Below are 18960 nucleotides of genomic sequence, written 5' to 3' on the forward strand. Positions count from 1 at the left end.
CTCGTTGGGAGCAATACTTTTTTTTTTTCTGAAGTAATTGCTTCTTAAAAGAAATGCGTTGAAAAAAAAAATGATGCACACCGAGTGAGAGGCATGGACTGATGGAATTCCATTTGCTTTCAGTTATTTGACCATATTTATTCTCTTCTTATTCCCTCTCATGCTAAAATGTCAAATTTCCAAAACGGACCAGCAGTTAAAGAGCATTAAATCACGAGTCAGTATCAGTAGAGATCAAGAGAAAGACAACTCTCAGGATGCTTTACAATCTCAAACCCTAACTCATTCCAAACAAAGCATCCAACCAGACAAATTTATCAAGCGCTAGGCAACTTTCCAATTTCCTGCCACTTCCAGTCTTGGCTTCGGGACAGTACTAGGGACCACCCCCCTAACATAATACAGATTCCTGAGGTCCACGGGCCAACCGTGGCCAGCCCTGATAAACTGCCAGCTAGGCAACTTTATTTACAATGATGGCACTGCTGTGGTTTTCCCCTGGCCAGTGACGGAGGGAGCATCATCACTTTAGTATATGTTACTAACCCCAGGCGGCAGAGACCAGTACGGGAACCCCATTAGAGCATAAGGCCTCCAATCTTTTTGTTTTCCAGAGTAGGCTGCACTCTTGAGCCGCTACCATTTAAAGAGGCAGTAGCATTGGCATTTCTGGAAAAAATAAGTCTCTGTAGTTTTGATTATTTTAAACAGTCTTGTTTGGGCTCTCCTTTGAACATTATTGTTGCCAAAATTACTACTAGTCAGTTTGTCAAATCGGCTACTTAGTAACACAGTAAATATAAATATTTTAAATAAATAAGTGAAGGCAGTAAAAGAGCAAGTGACTTATCTAGTCTGCTCAGTTATTTCTTTTTTATTTGTTTTTTATGGATGTTTTTCAAGGATAACCATTGTACAACAGCTGGGCCAAGTCCAAAACTATAACATAAACACAAAGATATAAAGGTACAATCAAGCCATAAGCAATCTAATGTACACGGATCCAAGGATCCCGCTATGATATCCCACATTTTGTACTGCTCAGTTATATCCTTGACAGTGTAGACAGAAATATCTCAGCTGTCAGCCCTGGGGTGTGTAGGATAATCACTCCTTATTCAAGATAGGTTTATCATCTTCCTCCTTTGTCATATACCCACCTTTTTGGGTGGATGAGCATGGAAGACCTCCTATTTAGTTTACCCCCAGTACCCCTCCCATGTCTAACACGGCACCCACAATTTTGATCCAATTTGCCTGATCAGCTTTCTCCAAAATGCTTCTCTGTGTATGGCGTCACTCGAGGTGTGTTAAGTTGCAAGAGCGAGAGTAAACGGGTGAATTGCTGATCACGTCAAGCACATTGACATGCCCTTGACCACATCATTAGCACAGGACATTTTGCTGCTTTTTTTGGGGAGTTTGGGGTTCCGTGTTGCGATTTTCATCATTTTCCTGATTAAAATATGATTTCATATAGGTGTGCACAAGGGTGGTGGTGGGTGGGGAGTGACCGGAAGCATGTCTTACGCTACAGCCCGAGCGCTCTCCATCTTAATGCCTGCCATCGTTGCTGCTCCAGAGCTTTCAGAATTTAATAAAATAGCAGGGGAAATTCTAAAACAGGTAATTTAGGCTGCTTCAGGAAATTCTCCTAATATCAGATATATCTGCATTTTTAAATGTGAGAACAAAGAAAGGGAAGAGGGGTCAGAGAGGAAAATAAAAATAAAATCCAAGGACTTAGCTGCATGCATGTCATCAGGAATGATAATTATGTCACAATCAGTGAGATTTAATTTCACTTCTTACTTATTTTCCACAATTTTTTGAACAAATTTGAACAAAGTGGATAACACTCAGTTACATAAAAACATTGAATCCTTCTCAGTCTAAATAAGAAATAGATCTGCTTCATGGGATCTGCCAGGCACTTGTGACCCAGACTGGCCACCGTCAGAGACAGGATGCTGGGATTGATGGAACGTGGGTTAACCCAGCAGAGCATTTCTTATGTTAATCTTAAAATGGACTAAACTATAATTGTTAATATAACAAATTCTCCATCACACCCTACATCACAAGAGACTGACGTATAGACAGCTCTAAATTATTTCCTCTTTAAATTGACAGAGAGCTTACGTACATTCCATCTCCTCCCCCTCGTTGATGGGTTCAATGTTCCCGGTCTTACCGCCTTGGAGATGTAAGAGGTGCTGGTGTTCACGCAGCTAAGGCTCTCTTCATTGCAGCAGCCTCCGCACCTGAACACAGATACACAGGGAGGCTTGAAGAACATGTTGGTGCTGGTTCCTAGGTCTTTGGCCACGTCCACGCAGGTTTCCCTGGGCAAGCACTGCGTCTTCTGCCATTCCTCATCAATTTCTGGTTCAGGGGAAAAGGTACAAATCAGCAGTAGTACAATCGAATCCAACCCAATGCTGTTGTGTGGTTATGAACTAATGTATTTGGAGACTACGATGGCACCTAATCTGCCCATTACCCCTTCTTGTTACAGTACTGCAGACCCTTGTTACAGTACTACAGACCCTTAGCAACAGACTTCCCCTCAGTACCTTTCCCAGGCTGCCTTGAATTCTGTTACCTCTCCTGTACCCACCACCCTCTCCTTCAAAGAAACATTTCCTCATATTACTCAAGAGTCTATCGCTCTCCAGCCTCACACCATGACCACACCCTCTGCTCCGGAACCTCCCTGCCACTGAAAAATGCAGATCTTTGGTGTATTATCAGAGCGCTGAAATAGCTGAATCTTTTAGCATGGGCAGCATAATTTAGTAAAACAAAAACAACTTATAAAACATAATATGTACAATTTCTAAAATTAAAAAAAACAAGTCATCTTATTAGTTTATCGTCCATGTACATCATTTGTTAATTGAATCCAGGGAACAGCTAACCTGAGAGACCTTATTTGAAGTTCGTTAGTCAAAAATCTTGTTAGTTTTTGTTAGTGATTTGCAGTAGGGGTGAGGTGCACCTGCTGACGACCCTGAGTTATCTGCAGTGGCTCATGCGCAGATGTCTATGGCAAAGGGTTAGAAAAATCCCATGACGATTCCGAGACAGATTCAGGTATATTTACAGATAGCTTTACCTCACTTAGGGCCTGATTTTAAAAAGCATTTACTCGAGTAAAAACCAGGTTTACTGGAGTAAATTCACTTTACTTGAGTAAGTGGGTTTTTGAAAATTGCTACAATATATGCCATTGACTTGTCTATAGGATTTACTCACATAAGTGCACTTTACTTGAGTAAATGGCTTTTGAAAATTGCTACAATAGTAGCTACATTTACGCATGTAACTCCTTTTGAAAATTAGCCCCTTAGTACGCATAACAAATACAAAAAAATAAACAACATTCCATTTTTTTTTTTAATACTTTAAAACAGAATGAAATCAGATAGTACTGAGGAAGAGACTGTCATTTCACACCGTTTCTGGGGGACACCAGGGATTAGATCGGGCGGGAAATCCTGAGGCAGCTGCAGTAGCTCATGGCAGAACTTCATGGAAAGAACCTGCATCTTGTTCAAATGTAAGTTTACCTGGACGGCTGGTTACTGCTGTGATTGCTTAGATCTCTTAGAGAGCGTACATTTACTTTCCTATATTCACCCCACTACCACCAACTATGGGCTTGAACAAGTATTTATGCTATGATCATCTTTCTTTTATCCTTCATGGTCTCCCGGCAAACTCTGCTGCTGTTAAAATGGTCTGATACAGCAGAGAACGAACCACAGCTTTTCTTCAATGTTCCCACTGAGCTGAATGATCACTGAGGGCTGCTCCCTGAAGCGCACCCTGTGTAGCTGCGCAGATATCTACCAGGTGGCGCTGCACGGCAAGGAAAGATAGCAAGGATCTGCCAGGAATAGCCTCAAGCTCCAGACTCAACCCAAGGCTTGTCTCAGGCCTACAGACGGGACACATCCACATCAAGTCATCAGTCTTGGAGGCTTCTCAGGTCTTTTCCCAGGGTCTTCTACGTGTTTTCTGTTTTATTTTAATTCATGTGTTTGTTAATTTTAGTGCTTGAGAGGGGTGGCAGACTGGCAGCAGGAGAAATGTGAGTTCTTTCATGTGGCACGCTGAGCCTGGGAAGCTGCACAGAGAAAGCTTTCCCACAATGCCCTATGACCTGCTGCGCTGACCCACATTTGGAGGGGAGAGGGTACCTGTTTCCATAACTCTTCATACCCTGACCTCTTTGCTACCAAATATTAATACCAACTGTGGTTACAGCAAACATTGCTGACCCTTCTGTGCTTCTGGCTATCTGCCAAGTCTAGGGCTACCAGATGGTTCCAGGTCATTAGGGACAGTCTGAACCAGTCCTGGTTTCCCGAAGAAAATCTGAACTTCAAGTCCCTGCATGCAATGGGGTAAAACCAGGACTGGTTCATTCTGTCTGTAATGACCTGGAGCCATCGGGTTACGTTACCCATGTCCCTTGGTGACCAGCCACTGTCTCTTCTCCCGCCAATGAAGCGGTAGTAGTTGAGTTGCCAGGTCAGCCCCTGGCCAGCCATGGAAGTTGCCGGAAGCTGTACATGCCAACATTTGAAAGCTCTTGAGAGGGAAATTTGGGGATGACAAGGGGGATATCTAACTAAGCATTGAAGCAAGTGGACCTTTAGGTAGTTAAAATGATCATTCTTTAGATAAAATTTCACATAAACCACAGACTGGTTACCAGATGGTAGAGTCTTATTGACTTGCAAACGTCATTGAATTGGAATGCATTCAAACTTTTAACCTCCTGGGGAAAAGTGAAAGATCAGTAGCTTCAAATCCATCCCCTGAGCCACATCGGTTGATCACTTCTGTGGTGGAGAGAGCTGCCACGTTTAAAATGAATTCAAATTATCATTTGTTAATTTCTCCTCACTCTATTTGAGCATTTATGCTGAAGCACAGATATTGCTTACCTGTCCAGTGCAATTTAACATTAAGATTTAATAGAGTTCAATCCTTTAGATTTAATTAAATGTACATATGATTATGGTACATAAGATTTAAAAAACAAAACAAAACAAAACAATAAGAGTAGAATGGGAACAGTGTTGGTACTCTTCATTCCTGTTTTGAAGTAATGCCTCATGCGCTTGATTGTGAATGGAATATAGCTAGAAGGAAGGAGCAGGTGGTCTACATTGCTTATTGAATCACTGAACTATGACACATAAAATGATCTTCAACAGGGTAATCAGGTTATAGACTAGGTCTTTGCAAGGCACATACAGGAAGTGCACAAGAGAAGTGGGAATATCCCATGATATTAATCTTACCCTAGCAGGTATTATTGACAAGTATGAACTATATTCTTAGAAACCATCTCTAGGCCTTCATTTTTTAAAATGCAACGCTTCTGAAAAGTATGGCACGCAACCAATAATGCATAGTGGAGGAATAAAAATATCTGCTGGTGAGACCTCATTTGGAATGCTGGGTACAGTTCTGGAGACCGCACCTTCAAAAGGACATAAACGGAATGGAGCAGTCCAAAGGTCCTAAAATGGTCAGTAGTCTTCTTTCTAAACTATATGGGGATAGACAAAGATCTAAACATGTGAAACCCTAGAGCAGTGGTTCCCAAACCTGTCTCGGAGGACCTCCCACCAGTTGGGTCTTCATCATATCCACAATGAATATGCATGAGATAAATTTGCATGCAGTGCTTCCATAGCATGCAGATTTTATGTCATGCATAATCATTGTGGATATCCTGAACATCTGACTGGCTGTGGGGCCCCCAGGACAGGTTTGGGAACATCTGCCCTAGAGGAAAGGCGGGATAAGGGAAATATGATAGAGAGATTTAAATATCTCAAAGATTTCCATGCACAGAAGGTGAGTCTCTTTCAACAGAGAGGAGGCTCATGGGATGAGGATGAAAGTGGGCAGACTCAGGAGTAATTTTAAGAAATAATTCTTTACAAAGAGAGTGGTGGATGCATGGAACAGTCTCCTAGTTGAGGTTGTTGAGACAAAATCGTATCTGAATTCAAGAAAGCATGGGATAAACACCAGGGATCCGGTGTTTATCCCATGCTTAATAATTAATGGCAATTATTAAGCAAAATTAATTGGGTGGATGGGCAGACTAGATGGGCCATACTGTCTTTTTCTGCTGTCATGTTTCTAACTGTTTCCCACCTGCAAAGAAATACAATTAAGAAGAGTCATTTCCCCTCTTTTCTCCCATCCTCAACTCTAGTATCACTGTTTCTTTCTCCCATCAAGTCTCCTTTCTCCCTCTCCTCCCTTTTTCAGTATGAGTGCCTCCTCCCTTCTTCCCATCACTGGCAGTCACTCTACCAGTCTTACCATTTCTGCTTAGACACTCTTCCAACCATAATATTCTTTCACTCAGTAATGGCAGTCTCTCTGCGCCAACGTTCCCAGCATGGGTACTCTTTCTCTCTCTCCCTAGCAATGGCAGTCTCTTTTCCTTTTCTTTTGCATTATTGATACTCTCCCTTCTTCATGGCATTGGCTGCCATTTCCTTCTTGCCTGGTGATCTCACAGTGGTTCACTGACACTGGCCAGGCTTCAGGAAAAATTGCTGCTAATTACAAGTCAAACAAAAACATGCATTGTTTTGCTGGGAAATTCTAAGGTGTATGTTCCCAAGATGGCCTTGCACCACTATGGGGAAATATTCAGCAGGGCTCAAATGACAAAGTGGGAGCTACCATAGCCTTAGGAGAGCCAAGAAAGCCAACCGTGCCAACGGCGCTATGCATATGATTATGGAAAATCCTCTCTGGGGGATGTGAGCTGCAAAATATAAGTCTAATTTAAAGAGGATACCATGGTTAAAGAGAAAAAAGAAAGATGAAGTCGCAGCCAAAAAAGTAACTGGAGGAGAAAGAATGGCTATTGAAAAGGGACATCTCGCCCCAAATGAATTGTTGCAATTTAGACATTTAGCTGTAACGCATAAAACAAAAAGGGTGAAAATGTATTTCATCAAGGCAAGCATAGAGAGAAAATAAATATACACACATGCTAGCAACAAATAAACAGGAAACAGACACTTGAACATTATTGGTATTCAAATCATAGCCGAGACTGAAACAGGAGATTGTGAGAGGAGAGAAGTAGGAAACCAGGAGTACTCTTGCCACTGAGGTTTCTGAGCAGAGCAGAAGGAACATTACCACCATAGACAGAGCACTATGATGAGCCAGGCTGAGCATCCAGAGAGTAAGAAGCAGGAGAGTTATGTTGTATCACAATGCCAAAGACAGCCAGAGCAAGAAGAATGAGGAGGAGCTTAGATCTTCAAGTAAGAGCTCTCTCAGCATGATGTTCAGACATCTTAGCAGACATCAAGCCCTGATGGCGGCACTCACTGTTGACCAGCTGTCTCATATCAGGGCATACCTCATAAAGATAGGAATTCCAATGCAAGCTTTAATGTTCATTTGTTTCACCCACAGGCTGTTCTCAAGAGCTAGCATACTCCTGTTGGCAGTTTCCTAGCAAAGTAATCCAAGTAGCTCCTGCACGTTTAAGCCTTTTCTTATTTGTCTAATGTTCAAATTGTTCATATGAAGTATGCTTAGAGAACTTTTGATCATCGAAAAGACTTATGTACATGCTTTATCTTCAGCTGTTGTCCCATGTACACACAGTGATAGATAGAGCTAAAAGGGACCCAAAAAGGTAATTTACATCAGCTTTCCATCTCCTATCCCAGGTGGACGTGTGTCTAACCTGTTTTGAAAAGCCTCCGACAGAGATTCCCACACCTCCCTAGGTAACGTGTTCCAGTGTCTAACTGCAAATTCTTCCTAGTGTCTAACCTCAATCTCTCTGCTGCAGTTTAAGTCCATTACGTCTTGTCCTCTCCTCCTGATGCCCATCCTCTTTATAATTCCTCCCTTTTATATATTTAAAGATTGCTTTCAAGTTATCCCTCAGTCTTTTCTAGGTTAAACAAACAACGCTCTTCATCTTTTCCTTGTGGGTCATATGCTTGTTTCTTTCTCGGCGTCAGTTAGACCCACACCCCTCCTACTCTAAATATGCTGTGGACAGCTAACAAAAGACTATGGAGTCACATCTGCAGGAAAATAGTGAGAGACCCAGTGGCATAGTACCACAGCAGAAAAAGACCTGCCAGCCCACCTCTCTGCCCTGTTATTCTGGTCTATACTACTAAGGATATAGCCCAGCCGCTTGCAGGATATTGCTCCTTCAGCGAATCAGCTTTAATGTTTACTTCCTCACTGGTTCTCTACCATCTTGGGTTTTCCAGGAGGCTTTCTCCGAGCATGCATGCGAGGCCTTGCTCTTTCTTTTTGTGACCACCATGCAGTGTAAGAGATTGATATTCAGCACGTTTATGGCATGCCTACCCTCATCCTTGGTTATAAACCCCCACACCGCCAATGAGGAACCAGGGTGCATGCTGCAAATTCCATGCCAAGCGTATCCCTACCTTTCAGGAGGTCTATTCCATAGAACGCTGCCGCAAACCGCGTGGAGCGATGCGATGCCGAGCGGAAGTCTTGGCTGGCAAGGTTTTTGATCTTTGTTCTGCATCGCCACAGCTTCAGCTCTCTTGACTGAATTATCCTGAGCAGCTCCTCAAGACTGGCAGCAGATCTGATCCGGTATTCTAACTCTGCTCGAGAGAGACCCTACAAAAAAACGTGGATGACAGAATGACCATGGATGCATAGGTTATTCTCTGAAAGAAACCAGTACTCTAACAGAGCCATAGCATGTAATATAATCTTCCTCTTCCCCCTGCCCTGTGCATGGCTATGGATGGGTTTCTCAATAGAGATTTGGATGCTAGATGTCTAAAGTGTGAGCAATTCTTTCCAGTGTGCAAAGTGAATTTCCTCCCTCTCTTTTCTCTCCTTTGCTTTGGATGTCACCCGCTGGTTTGTTTTGCAGGCAGAGCACAGCCTGCATCTCTTTTTACAGATAAGTAGCATATAATTAATAAATACATAGTTTAATTGGTTGACTGGGAAAGCCAGATTAAGCCAAATGCCTTTAGTTAATTTGTTTATATTCTGCAAATCCATAGTAAGTTCATTGCGGTTTCCAATGAAATATTAGAGGTAGGGTCTGGAGAGTATGGGTGAGAGCGTTAGAAGCAGAAGTAAGTATTTGAACGTATGCGAGGATGTCTCCTGAATCATGGACCAGTGCTCTAACCATTAGAGCAGACTTTTTCTCCTCTCCAGATGCAGTAAGGAGAGTGGCAGTACAGAAATATTCATAAATCCTGCCTGAATCACTACCATCATCTCTGGCAGTCCTGCAAGCCAGAGGGTGATTCGATTTCCAGGATGACTTTGTTAAACAATTAACAATGAATCAGAAGTCCAGGAAATCATGACCATGAATTCTCCTCTTCTAATGCCTCGCTACATGACCTTGGACAAAACATTGTGCTTTTCCTTTTTAAAGTGCAACTGGGTAACAATTATTCCCTCTTCCCTCTAGAAACCAAAATTATTAATCGATTAAGACAGAATTGAAAGGCATAGGAGGATCCTTGAGGATATATAAATGCATTTATTATTACACGTCATTCAATTCTGGTCTTTTTCTTTAAGACAAGATTGTTAAGTTAGTTCCTGTGCAAACCGGGCTGGGTAGGTGATGACTTTTCATGGTAAACTCTGTGAAGTGAGGTGAAGGAGTTATGACTTATTTAATACTGAACCAACCTAGATCCACAGCTAGGAGGGCTAAACAATCACAAGTTCAACAAAACAAGTCGTCCCAAATGCAAAACTATCAAAACAAACAAATCAAGCACAGCTCCTTGTACTCAAATATCTTCATACTGGAGACTGGAGTAATGAGAAGAGCTCTGAACTCCTACCTAAAGTGCCTGTATAGTCATATAAACCTTTTTTTATTAGTTCAGTTTTGCTACTGTTTTTTTAATGCAGCAAAAAGTTCTTAAAATAAAAATCTTATCTGCTTACAGTCCCCAAATACTCAAGGAGGTTATAATCCCACTGCTCAAACATGACAAGAAGCTTGCAGAAGACGACACAGGCATGGTCCCATGTTTCAAGAAAAGACCTCTGCCTCAGGGTAATTCCTCAGCTTCTGTGCATCCTGATGAAAACCCTCACTTGATCTGCTAGGTGCATCGAGCAAACCCCTTCAGCTTTTACTGGAAGAAATAGGGGAAGCATAGAGGCTGGTGGTTAGAGAAGAGCATACGCATTTCTCTGTGTGATAAATGGGAGGAGATAAAGCCATATTGCACTAAGGCAATGGAGCTCCCATGCACATCTTTAATGATAGCAAGGCATAACAAAACTGATGGATATTGCCAAGTCTTCATTGCTTCAATTTTCATCTTTTGCTCCTGCACACAGGTGTAAATCAGCATTATCCCTTGCTGAGTGGCACACTGTGGACTTAAAATGTGCAGTTAAAATTAAAAAAAAGCACAAGAAAAAGAAATGCAAGGTGTAAGTAAACAGATATCAAGAAATAACAATGGGTTAATGTTAATAGTACAGTCCCAATCTGAACAATATTCAGCCATAAACTAGAGATGAATCAGGTTTAAAGGGTTACAATATCCTCTGCTGAGAGTGCCATAGGGGATACAGGAGAGAGGCTTGGAGACATGACACTACTTTAGCATCATTCTGCCGTCAACTTAAAGTTAATGCACTACATGAAGCACAAAAAATGTACAATACTAAGTCATGCATAAATCTAACCATAAGCTTAAAAATTCTTCATACAGAAGCAGGCACTATTTAGTCAAAAACACACAAAAGACAAACACACTGTGGAATCTACAGTGGCTATAGAAAGTCTACACTCCTTCCAAAATATTCACATTTTGTGGCTGTATAGCCTGGAAGTAAAATGCATTAAAAAACACTTAGTTCCACACATCTTATTCCATAACTGCCAAGTGAAAAATACATTCCAGAATTTTTTAGAAAATGAAGTACAAATAAAAATGTGGAATAGCTTAGTTCAGTGACGGCGAACTCAAGTCCTCGAGTGCCACAAACAGGCCGGGTTTTCAGGATATCTGCAATGAATATGCATGAGAAAGATTTGCATGCACTGCCTCCATTGTACGCAAATCTATCTCATGCATATTCATTGTGAATATCCTGAAAACCCGGCCTGTGTGTGGCACTCGAGGACTGGAATTCGCCATCACTGGCTTAGTTGGATAAGTGTCCACCCTCCCCTTGCACTTCTGTACCAATCCTAAATACTTAACGCTCTGGTGTAACCAATCACTTTCAAAAGCACATGCCAAATGAATTGTCCCCACCTTTGTTATACTGTATTGATTTATATGACGACAGGATAAGTTCAGCAGTTCCTGCTGGTTCTCCCTGCTGGGAAAATGCATTTCAAAGCAAAGACTTAACCATGAGCACCAAGAAACTGTGATTTTTTTTTAAAAGGCACAGATCTGGGGATAGGTATAAGAGAACTGCAAAGTCCCTGAATAGCCTTTAAAGGACAGACAAAATGAATGGTATATGGCAGCACCAAAACCCTGCCTAGATCAGGCCTTCCCTTCAAACTGAATGACTGAGCAAGAAGGAAACTGAACAGGGAGACAATTAAGAGGCCAATGGCAGCCTTGAAAGAGCTAAAGGCTTCCATGGCCGTCATTAGTCAAAGTGTGCATGTGACAATAATATCACACGCACTCCACAAAGCTGGCCTGTATAATAGGGTGGAAAGAAAGAAGCTATTACTCAAGAAAGACAACTTTGAAACCCATTTGAAGTATGTAATGGAATACTCAGGGGACACTGTAGCCATGTGGCAAAAGGTTTTGTGGTTTGACAAAACTAAAATGCAAAACATGACGTTTGGTGCAAAGCCAACACGGGATATCATCCAGAGAACACTATCTCCACTGTGAAGCATGGTGATGGTGGCCTCACGTTATGGGGATGTTTCTCATCAGCAGGGCCTGGGGCACTTGTCAGGATAGAAAGGACAATGAATGGAGTCAAGTACCAAAAGGCCTTATGGAAAACCTGCTGCCTTCTGCAAGAAAGCTGAAACTGGGATGGAAGTTCACCTATCAGCATAACCACCTGAAGCACATGTATTGAGGTCAGGCTAACTGGCTGGGACTTTCCAATCTCTTCTCACGGCACCACTCCCTTTTCCAAGGATCTCTTGAACAGGTCCTGCAGCAGACTTGCCAGTACCTCTCTGAGCTCATTTAGTATCCTGGGATGTATCTCATCGGACCCCATGGTCTTGTCCACTTTCAGTTTTGCTAGTTCTACTCAAAGTCTCTTCCATAAATGGTGTGGAACACATCCTCCAGTGAATTAGTCAATCCAAAAGCCCACTGGACCCTATTCCCCCTCAGTTATCTGTAGCCTAAAGCAAAACCTAGCTCCTTGGCTTTCCAATATAATTAATGGCTTCTTATCACATAGGACTCTTCCCCCAACTACTAGACTTCCTTGAAGAGAGGAACATACTACATGTCTACCAATCTGGCTTCAGGAAAGGTCACAGAACTGAATTTGTCCTCTTAGACATTAAAAATGAGATTCATCAGAACGCAGACCAAGGGGGCAACTCAATCCTCACCTTACTCGATCTCTCTTTAGCCTTTGGTTAACATTTTTTCTGTCGAACAGAACTCAGTCTGTTTTGTGGGCACACAAATCATCCACCTCTAGGAGTCTGACTTGTGGTGTACCACATGGCTCTGTTCTTTCTCTGATCCTTTTTAACATCTGTGCTTGTCCAATCTGTGACCTTATTCAAAGCTTCAACATCAAATGCCACTTGTTCACTGATGAGATATAACTTAACATAGGATCTGACCAAGCTACCCCACCATCTCCAATCTCAACAACTGTCTCATAGCAGTAGCACAATAGCTTTTCAACCAAGAGCTTAAACTTAACCATACCAAATCTGAACTCCTCTGGCTAAGATGCCTTGGCCACCTCAAACTTACTCAACCATCCCTACCAGGAACCCTTCTCTATCCCAAAACAGCTATCCAGAACCCAGGGATCCAACTGGACCCTCTTCTGTCTAGCTGGGTTCAAAAAAGGTTTGGATAAGTTCTTGGAGGAGAAGTCCATTAATGGCTATTAATCAATTATACTTAGGGAATAGCCACTGCTATTAATTGCATCAGTAGCATGGGTTCTTCTTAGTGCTTGGGTAATTGCCAGGTTCTTGTGGCCTGGTTTTGGCCTCTGTTGGAAACAGGATGCTGGGCTTGATGGACCCTTGGTCTGACCCAGCATGGCAATTTCTTATGTTCTTATGACCTCTCACATCCCCACAGTAGTGAGAGCTTCCTTCATGCATCTCTGCTGTATCTGGCAAGTACACAACTACCTCGATCAGCATAATCTGGCCTCTGTCATTCAGGCTCTTATCACGGGTTGCTTAGACTATTGCAACTCCCTGCTACATGGGATCTCCATGACAACCCTGAAATGGCTACAACTTGTACAAAGCACTGCGTCCAGACTCCTGGTAGGCGACAAATATTCAGACCACATTATGCCCATCCTTCACAATCTTCACTGGCTGCCTATTGAAGCTAGGATAAAATTCAAAATTCTCTGTTTCACCTACATATGCATGTACAAACAGGCCCTGGAGTTTCTCTCGCCTCTAGTGTAGCTGCATTTAAAAACGGTTTGGACATGTTCCTGGAGGAAATGTCTATTACTCCACTGCTTATTCTTGGGATAAGCAGCTTGGATTCTGTCTACCCACTGAGATCCTGCCAGGTACTTGTGACCTGGCTTGGCCACTGTGGGAAACAGGATGCTGGGCTTGATGGACATTGATCCGAGCCAGTATGGAAAGATTTACGTTTTTCCTCCCTATATCCTGTCAAGAGAACTCCAGATCTCACAGAGGGCTCTCCTTGCCTCCCCTCCTCTGATATCCACAAATCTAACTTGCACAAGAAGGCTTTCAGTTGCTTTGCCCCCAAACTCTGGAACAAGATTCCACTCCCCATCCACCTTGAACCAAGTTACTTCACTTTCAGAAAGAAAGCAAAGGCCTGGCTATTTCACCAGAACTTCTCTCAGTTTGTTTGTTAAATTGACCTTGTCCTGCTACTCATGAGCACTTACCATGGAGGGCAGGTAGAGCTATTGCTCTAGACCAGTGATGGCGAACCTATGACACGCATATCAAAGGTGACACGCCAGCGTCCACCAACACCCGACAATATTATAGGACCCCTGTAAGCCATTGCGATCAATACTAGGCCCCACAGCAGCTGTGGGAGAGCGGGAGCCTCCCTTGAGGCTCTCTGCTCATTTCTCTTGCTTTTCCCACAGCTTCATAGGCTTCTCTTCAGGCCACCCCTCTCCCCCCATGGCTGCGATCACATCTGCATTTTTTTTTCTTTTCCCCATGGCATCACTGATAGCTGTGGGACTGCTCCGTCCTCCCCTCACCACCGCAGTGGTGGGAAACGCTCCCGCGGCCTTCCCTCAGAGTAGCCTGTGTCTCTCTCTCTCTCTATGCTGCGGCAGGCAACAGCAGACCTCCCGCTGCTACCTCACCACAGCTGAAGGCTCCTCAATGATTTCTGCAGACGGCCCCCTTATGTTGGGGCTGTGAGAGAAATATAACTCTCCCACCCATCCTGCATCAGGCCTTTCGGCCCACTTCATCCCACACTAGCTGGTAGCTCTGCCTTGATCTCTACTGACCACCAATGTATGAACATTTTATTTCTATATATTAGAGACTGCATAAGAAGAGAGATAGTGGGAGTGTGCAAGGGAGCATGTGTGTGTATTTGTCAATGGGTGCAAGGAAGTGTGTGTGTGTGTCAGCAGGTGCAAGGGAGAGTGTGTGTTTATGTTAGCGGGAGCAATGGAGCATGTGTGTGTATGTCAGTGGGTGTAAGGAAGTGTGTGTTACCCCTGGGAGAATTTTGTGCAAAAAATTTGAAAATTTTGCAAAATTCTGCATACTGTATTTTGGTCAAAATAACACAATATACAAGACAATCTTTAATTAATTTAAAATGTAATACAGAAAACATGTATTAGTTAAAGATGCAGAGTTTTAAATATTTTGAGCAGAATTTCGCTAGAAGTACATTGTAAGAAAGTCCCTTCCTCCCTCTCTCCCTGGCCAGTCTCCTTACACATTGCCTTCTCAGGGCGCCTCAACTCTTTCACCCTCCACTATCTCTCCTCTTCCACTCTAACTCCACTCCCAGAGTTTGACCCCTCTCTCAGTATTTTCCCTCACACAGGCTCTCCCTGTCCCTCTCTCTCACATTTACAGGCCCCCCCCCCCTCCTACAGGCTTCTTCTCTCTCTCACACACGCACATTGGCTCCCTCTCTCTCTCTCTCTCACACACACACACACACACACATACATACACATATTCCCCTTCACACAGGCTCTCTCTCTCACAAACATGCACCCTCACATACACAGCATTTGTCACGCACACCAGCTCCCAATCTCTCACACACATACATATTACTTCACAATCTCCTCACAAAGACACACACACAACACACACACTCTTTCTCATTGATGCTCTCATTACACATACACACCAGCTTGCAGTCTTAAACACATACCTCTACACACAGCCTCTGTTCCTCACACAAACAACCACCACACACAAACTCATCAGGGACTGCTCCGCTCGTGGCATGCCGGAACTTGCATCTCCCTCTTCACTGAGACGTGGAACACTGGGCCTCTTTTGTCTTCGCTCCGAAGCGGCACGCCGGGGCCTCCTTCCTCTTTGCTGCAAGCGGCATGGGGTCCCACTCAAGGCATGGCGGGGTCTGCTCCAAAATCTGCGCAGAAACTGAAATTTCTTTGCGGCAGGAGGATGGGGGGGGAGCAGTAGTGCAGAATTCCCCCAGGACCAGTGTGTGTATGTCTGCATAATTGCTGTTTTGATCCTGTTTGATTAATGTGCTGTATGAAACTGTTTTTAATAATGAATCTGTTTCGTTATTAGTTTTACTCATTTTTCATTTTTGTAATTATTTGATGTTTTTTATATAATAAATAGCACCAGACATGATGACACTGTATTTTTTTTTTGTAACTAAATGAATCTGTAAAGCATAGTGTCTGTTTTGTTTGGGGAGGGGGCGTGACATACCAGCAGAGTCAAGCTAGACATTTTACAAATTTCTGACGTGCCGAGCCGAAAAGGTTTGCCATCGCTGCTGTAGACGCCGATTCTGATAACTGCACTTTTACTCCTCTCCAAGATATTGCTATCTGTCGGCTTTGTTAAAGTAACTAAATTCCGCCACACGTGCACGTGCCTTGGAGGTCAGAGTGTGCAGACAATTCCGGTTCTGGTATCAACCTTATACTCTACCTTAATTAGTTCTGGTACTGTTTGTCAAACCTCGCGAGCCTGTGCAGACACTGACTTGATAAGCCATTTCTACTATATTGCAATCTGCTTCGAGATCAGTCTGGGGAAAAAAAGCAGAATCTCCAATGTTTGGAAATCTACAGTACACAAGTCTACCCCCCTCTCCTATCTGCCCTTGCTAACCAGCGGCAGTCCTTCTCCAAGGTCGCCTTTCTGCCTTTTCCTCATCCCTCGCCACACGCTGCCCCGGTCTCCTTTAGATCCACCTCCTGAACTTCCTCTTTCCTCCAACAGACCTGAAAGACGTTTTGTCACCTCACCTTTCCTCTCTCTGGTCCACCTGATTTCCTTCCTGCTCTCTTTCAGCTTTACCAGCACTTGTCCCCCACCTTCCTCTTTTAGAAATCCTTTGTCCTTTTTGAATGTTCATCTTTTTACTTTATTTTCAGCCACCTCTTTAGAGAACCAAATCTGTTTCCTTCCCCTCTTACTTATTTACTTTTCTCACATAAAGATTTTTTTTCTGCCACGAGGTGGCAGTTTCTCTTTTCCCCTTTATATAAGCTGTTTATTGGCAAACCTGATTAAAAAAAAACAAAAAAACTTTAGGCGTTCAAGGATATTTTCAGATGCAATTCTTTTAAGAAGCTGCCACGCTATTTTTTCAAAATCTTTGAATCATTGGCGGTGCCAGTACCTTTATGCAAATAAGAACCTTCTTGACTGCAACCCCACTATAACGTCTAATTAATTTGTTCACTCTTGTGGGCATTAAATACCATTTCATAACTTTATAACTATTCTCTCATAATGGTGCTGAGGTTGCAGATGGCTTAGCATTCGTCCAAACTGCATTAAATTGATCTTCAGCCACGGACTGCTCTAGTTCAGGGCTTCCCAAACCTGTTCGGGGGACCCACAACCAGTCAAGGTTCAGAGGAGAGCCACAATGAATATGCAGGAGATAAACTTGCATAGATGCAGTCTCCATGATATGCAAATTCATCTCATGCATATTCATTGTGGACATCCTGAAAACCCGATTGGCTGTGGGAAAACCAGAACAGGTTTGGGAAGGCTTGCTCTAGCTTGTCTTCCCATTTGTCAGAATAATTCAATCTGGAATCTTCTGGTGTCTTTAGCTCCAGTCCTCAAGAACCACAAACAGGTCTGGTTTTCAGGATATCCACAATGAGTAAGCAGGAGATGGACTTGCATGCACCCCCCCCCCCCCCCCTGCATTGTACGTAAATCTTGGTCATGCTTAAGTTATTATGGAGATCCTGAAAATGAATGGACTGGAGCTGGGCAGCCCTGCCCTAGGCTATAAATGGAGACCAGTTTGCTGGATTTTCCTCTCAGCCTACTGCAGTTCAGTCATTGCAGTCTGGCCCTGCACCAGCTCTCCCTTCTGGAGCCCTGTGCTCATGGACCCTAAATCCGGACACTAGTTGCCACCATCGTGCAAGAGACTCCCCTTCCTCAGGATCTGCAAATGCTGCCTTTGCAGTATCCCTGGCTGACTGCTGGAATGGAAGCCTCGAGCCCAGCACTGCTACTGGGCCGGCCTCCCCCTTGTTCTGATTTTATAGCTTATTTATTACATTTTAAACTGTTCCAACTGTATAATGAGCATATAGTCAAGTATTTGGAAAGGGCTTTAGATTTAAAAACAACGTTTAGCTTTAAGTCGCAAACATTTTCACTTTAGCTGCCCTTATTTGAATCGTGTTGAATGAAAAGCCAACCTCAGCCCACAGACGTTCATGCAGAACCAGACACGACAGATTTTATTACAGCGTCGTTGGTTATAGGTCGGAGGATTCATACATTAACTGCTAAGAATTTTCCTATTTGCTAAGCATTTTCTTCAGTATGAACCCAAGAACAATGATTCTGTAGGAGATTTCAAAGCATTATCTTAGCTTGGGGCCAGTAGGGATGTGTATTTGTTTTAAACAAATGGTACATCTAAACCAAATTGACCTTGCCCCCAAATACCTGAAAGTATTAGGGTATTTCTGGTTCGTTAAGAAAAAAAATGGCATCTTTGGCGCCAGGCCCCTCCAATCTCCAAGGAACCTGCAGGGACCAGGCCTACCCAAGCTGGGCTGAGCCAAGCCCAGCCTAGGCCTACTGGGCTCTTCTGACTTCCCTTCTCATCCTCTGATAAATCTTCCAGGGCTAAGGACCTCCCTGGTCCCCTAACCCATTTAACCCTGCCGTGAGGGTCCTTGAAAAAGGAAGGGCAGAAGCAATACCCACTTTCTCCTACTCTGCCGGCATCTCTTTAAAAATGGTGCCTACTAGCTCTGAGGCTGGTGTCAAAGGGATATCCAGGGCTGGCTAGTGCCATTAGCTGTAGACCTGTATGGCTGGACAACATAAGGGCACTGGTTGGTTCGGAGACCAGCGCCATTTGGAACAAACCAACAATGGCCTTTTTCAGTTCAGATGTGCCATTCATTTATTTATTTTATTCCAAATACATATGCTTACTGGCTATGGGATCACTAGGACAGATTTGGAAGCCCTGGCTTAAGATTACACTCTAAAATGTTCCTCAGCGTCCA

At 43.3% G+C, this 18960-nt stretch overlaps 1 protein-coding gene across 2 annotated transcripts in view; it reads right to left on the reverse strand.

Annotated features, from left to right (window-relative positions):
- Positions 1-18960, reverse strand: part of VEGFD (vascular endothelial growth factor D) — a 47661-nt gene that overhangs the window by 7932 nt on the left and 20769 nt on the right. The window contains exons 2-3 of one of the 2 annotated variants that reach the window (XM_029603209.1): positions 8481-8682; positions 2195-2385 (exon numbers count right to left, since the gene is read on the reverse strand). In XM_029603209.1, the coding sequence (XP_029459069.1) occupies positions 2195-2385; positions 8481-8682 (393 nt within the window). Of the gene's footprint in view, positions 1-2146; positions 2386-8480; positions 8683-18960 lie in introns of both variants that reach the window. The other variant, XM_029603208.1, reaches the window with a different exon arrangement.

The sequence above is a fragment of the Rhinatrema bivittatum genome, chromosome 5, assembly GCF_901001135.1.
Source record: "Rhinatrema bivittatum chromosome 5, aRhiBiv1.1, whole genome shotgun sequence".
Classification (NCBI taxonomy): domain Eukaryota; kingdom Metazoa; phylum Chordata; class Amphibia; order Gymnophiona; family Rhinatrematidae; genus Rhinatrema; species Rhinatrema bivittatum.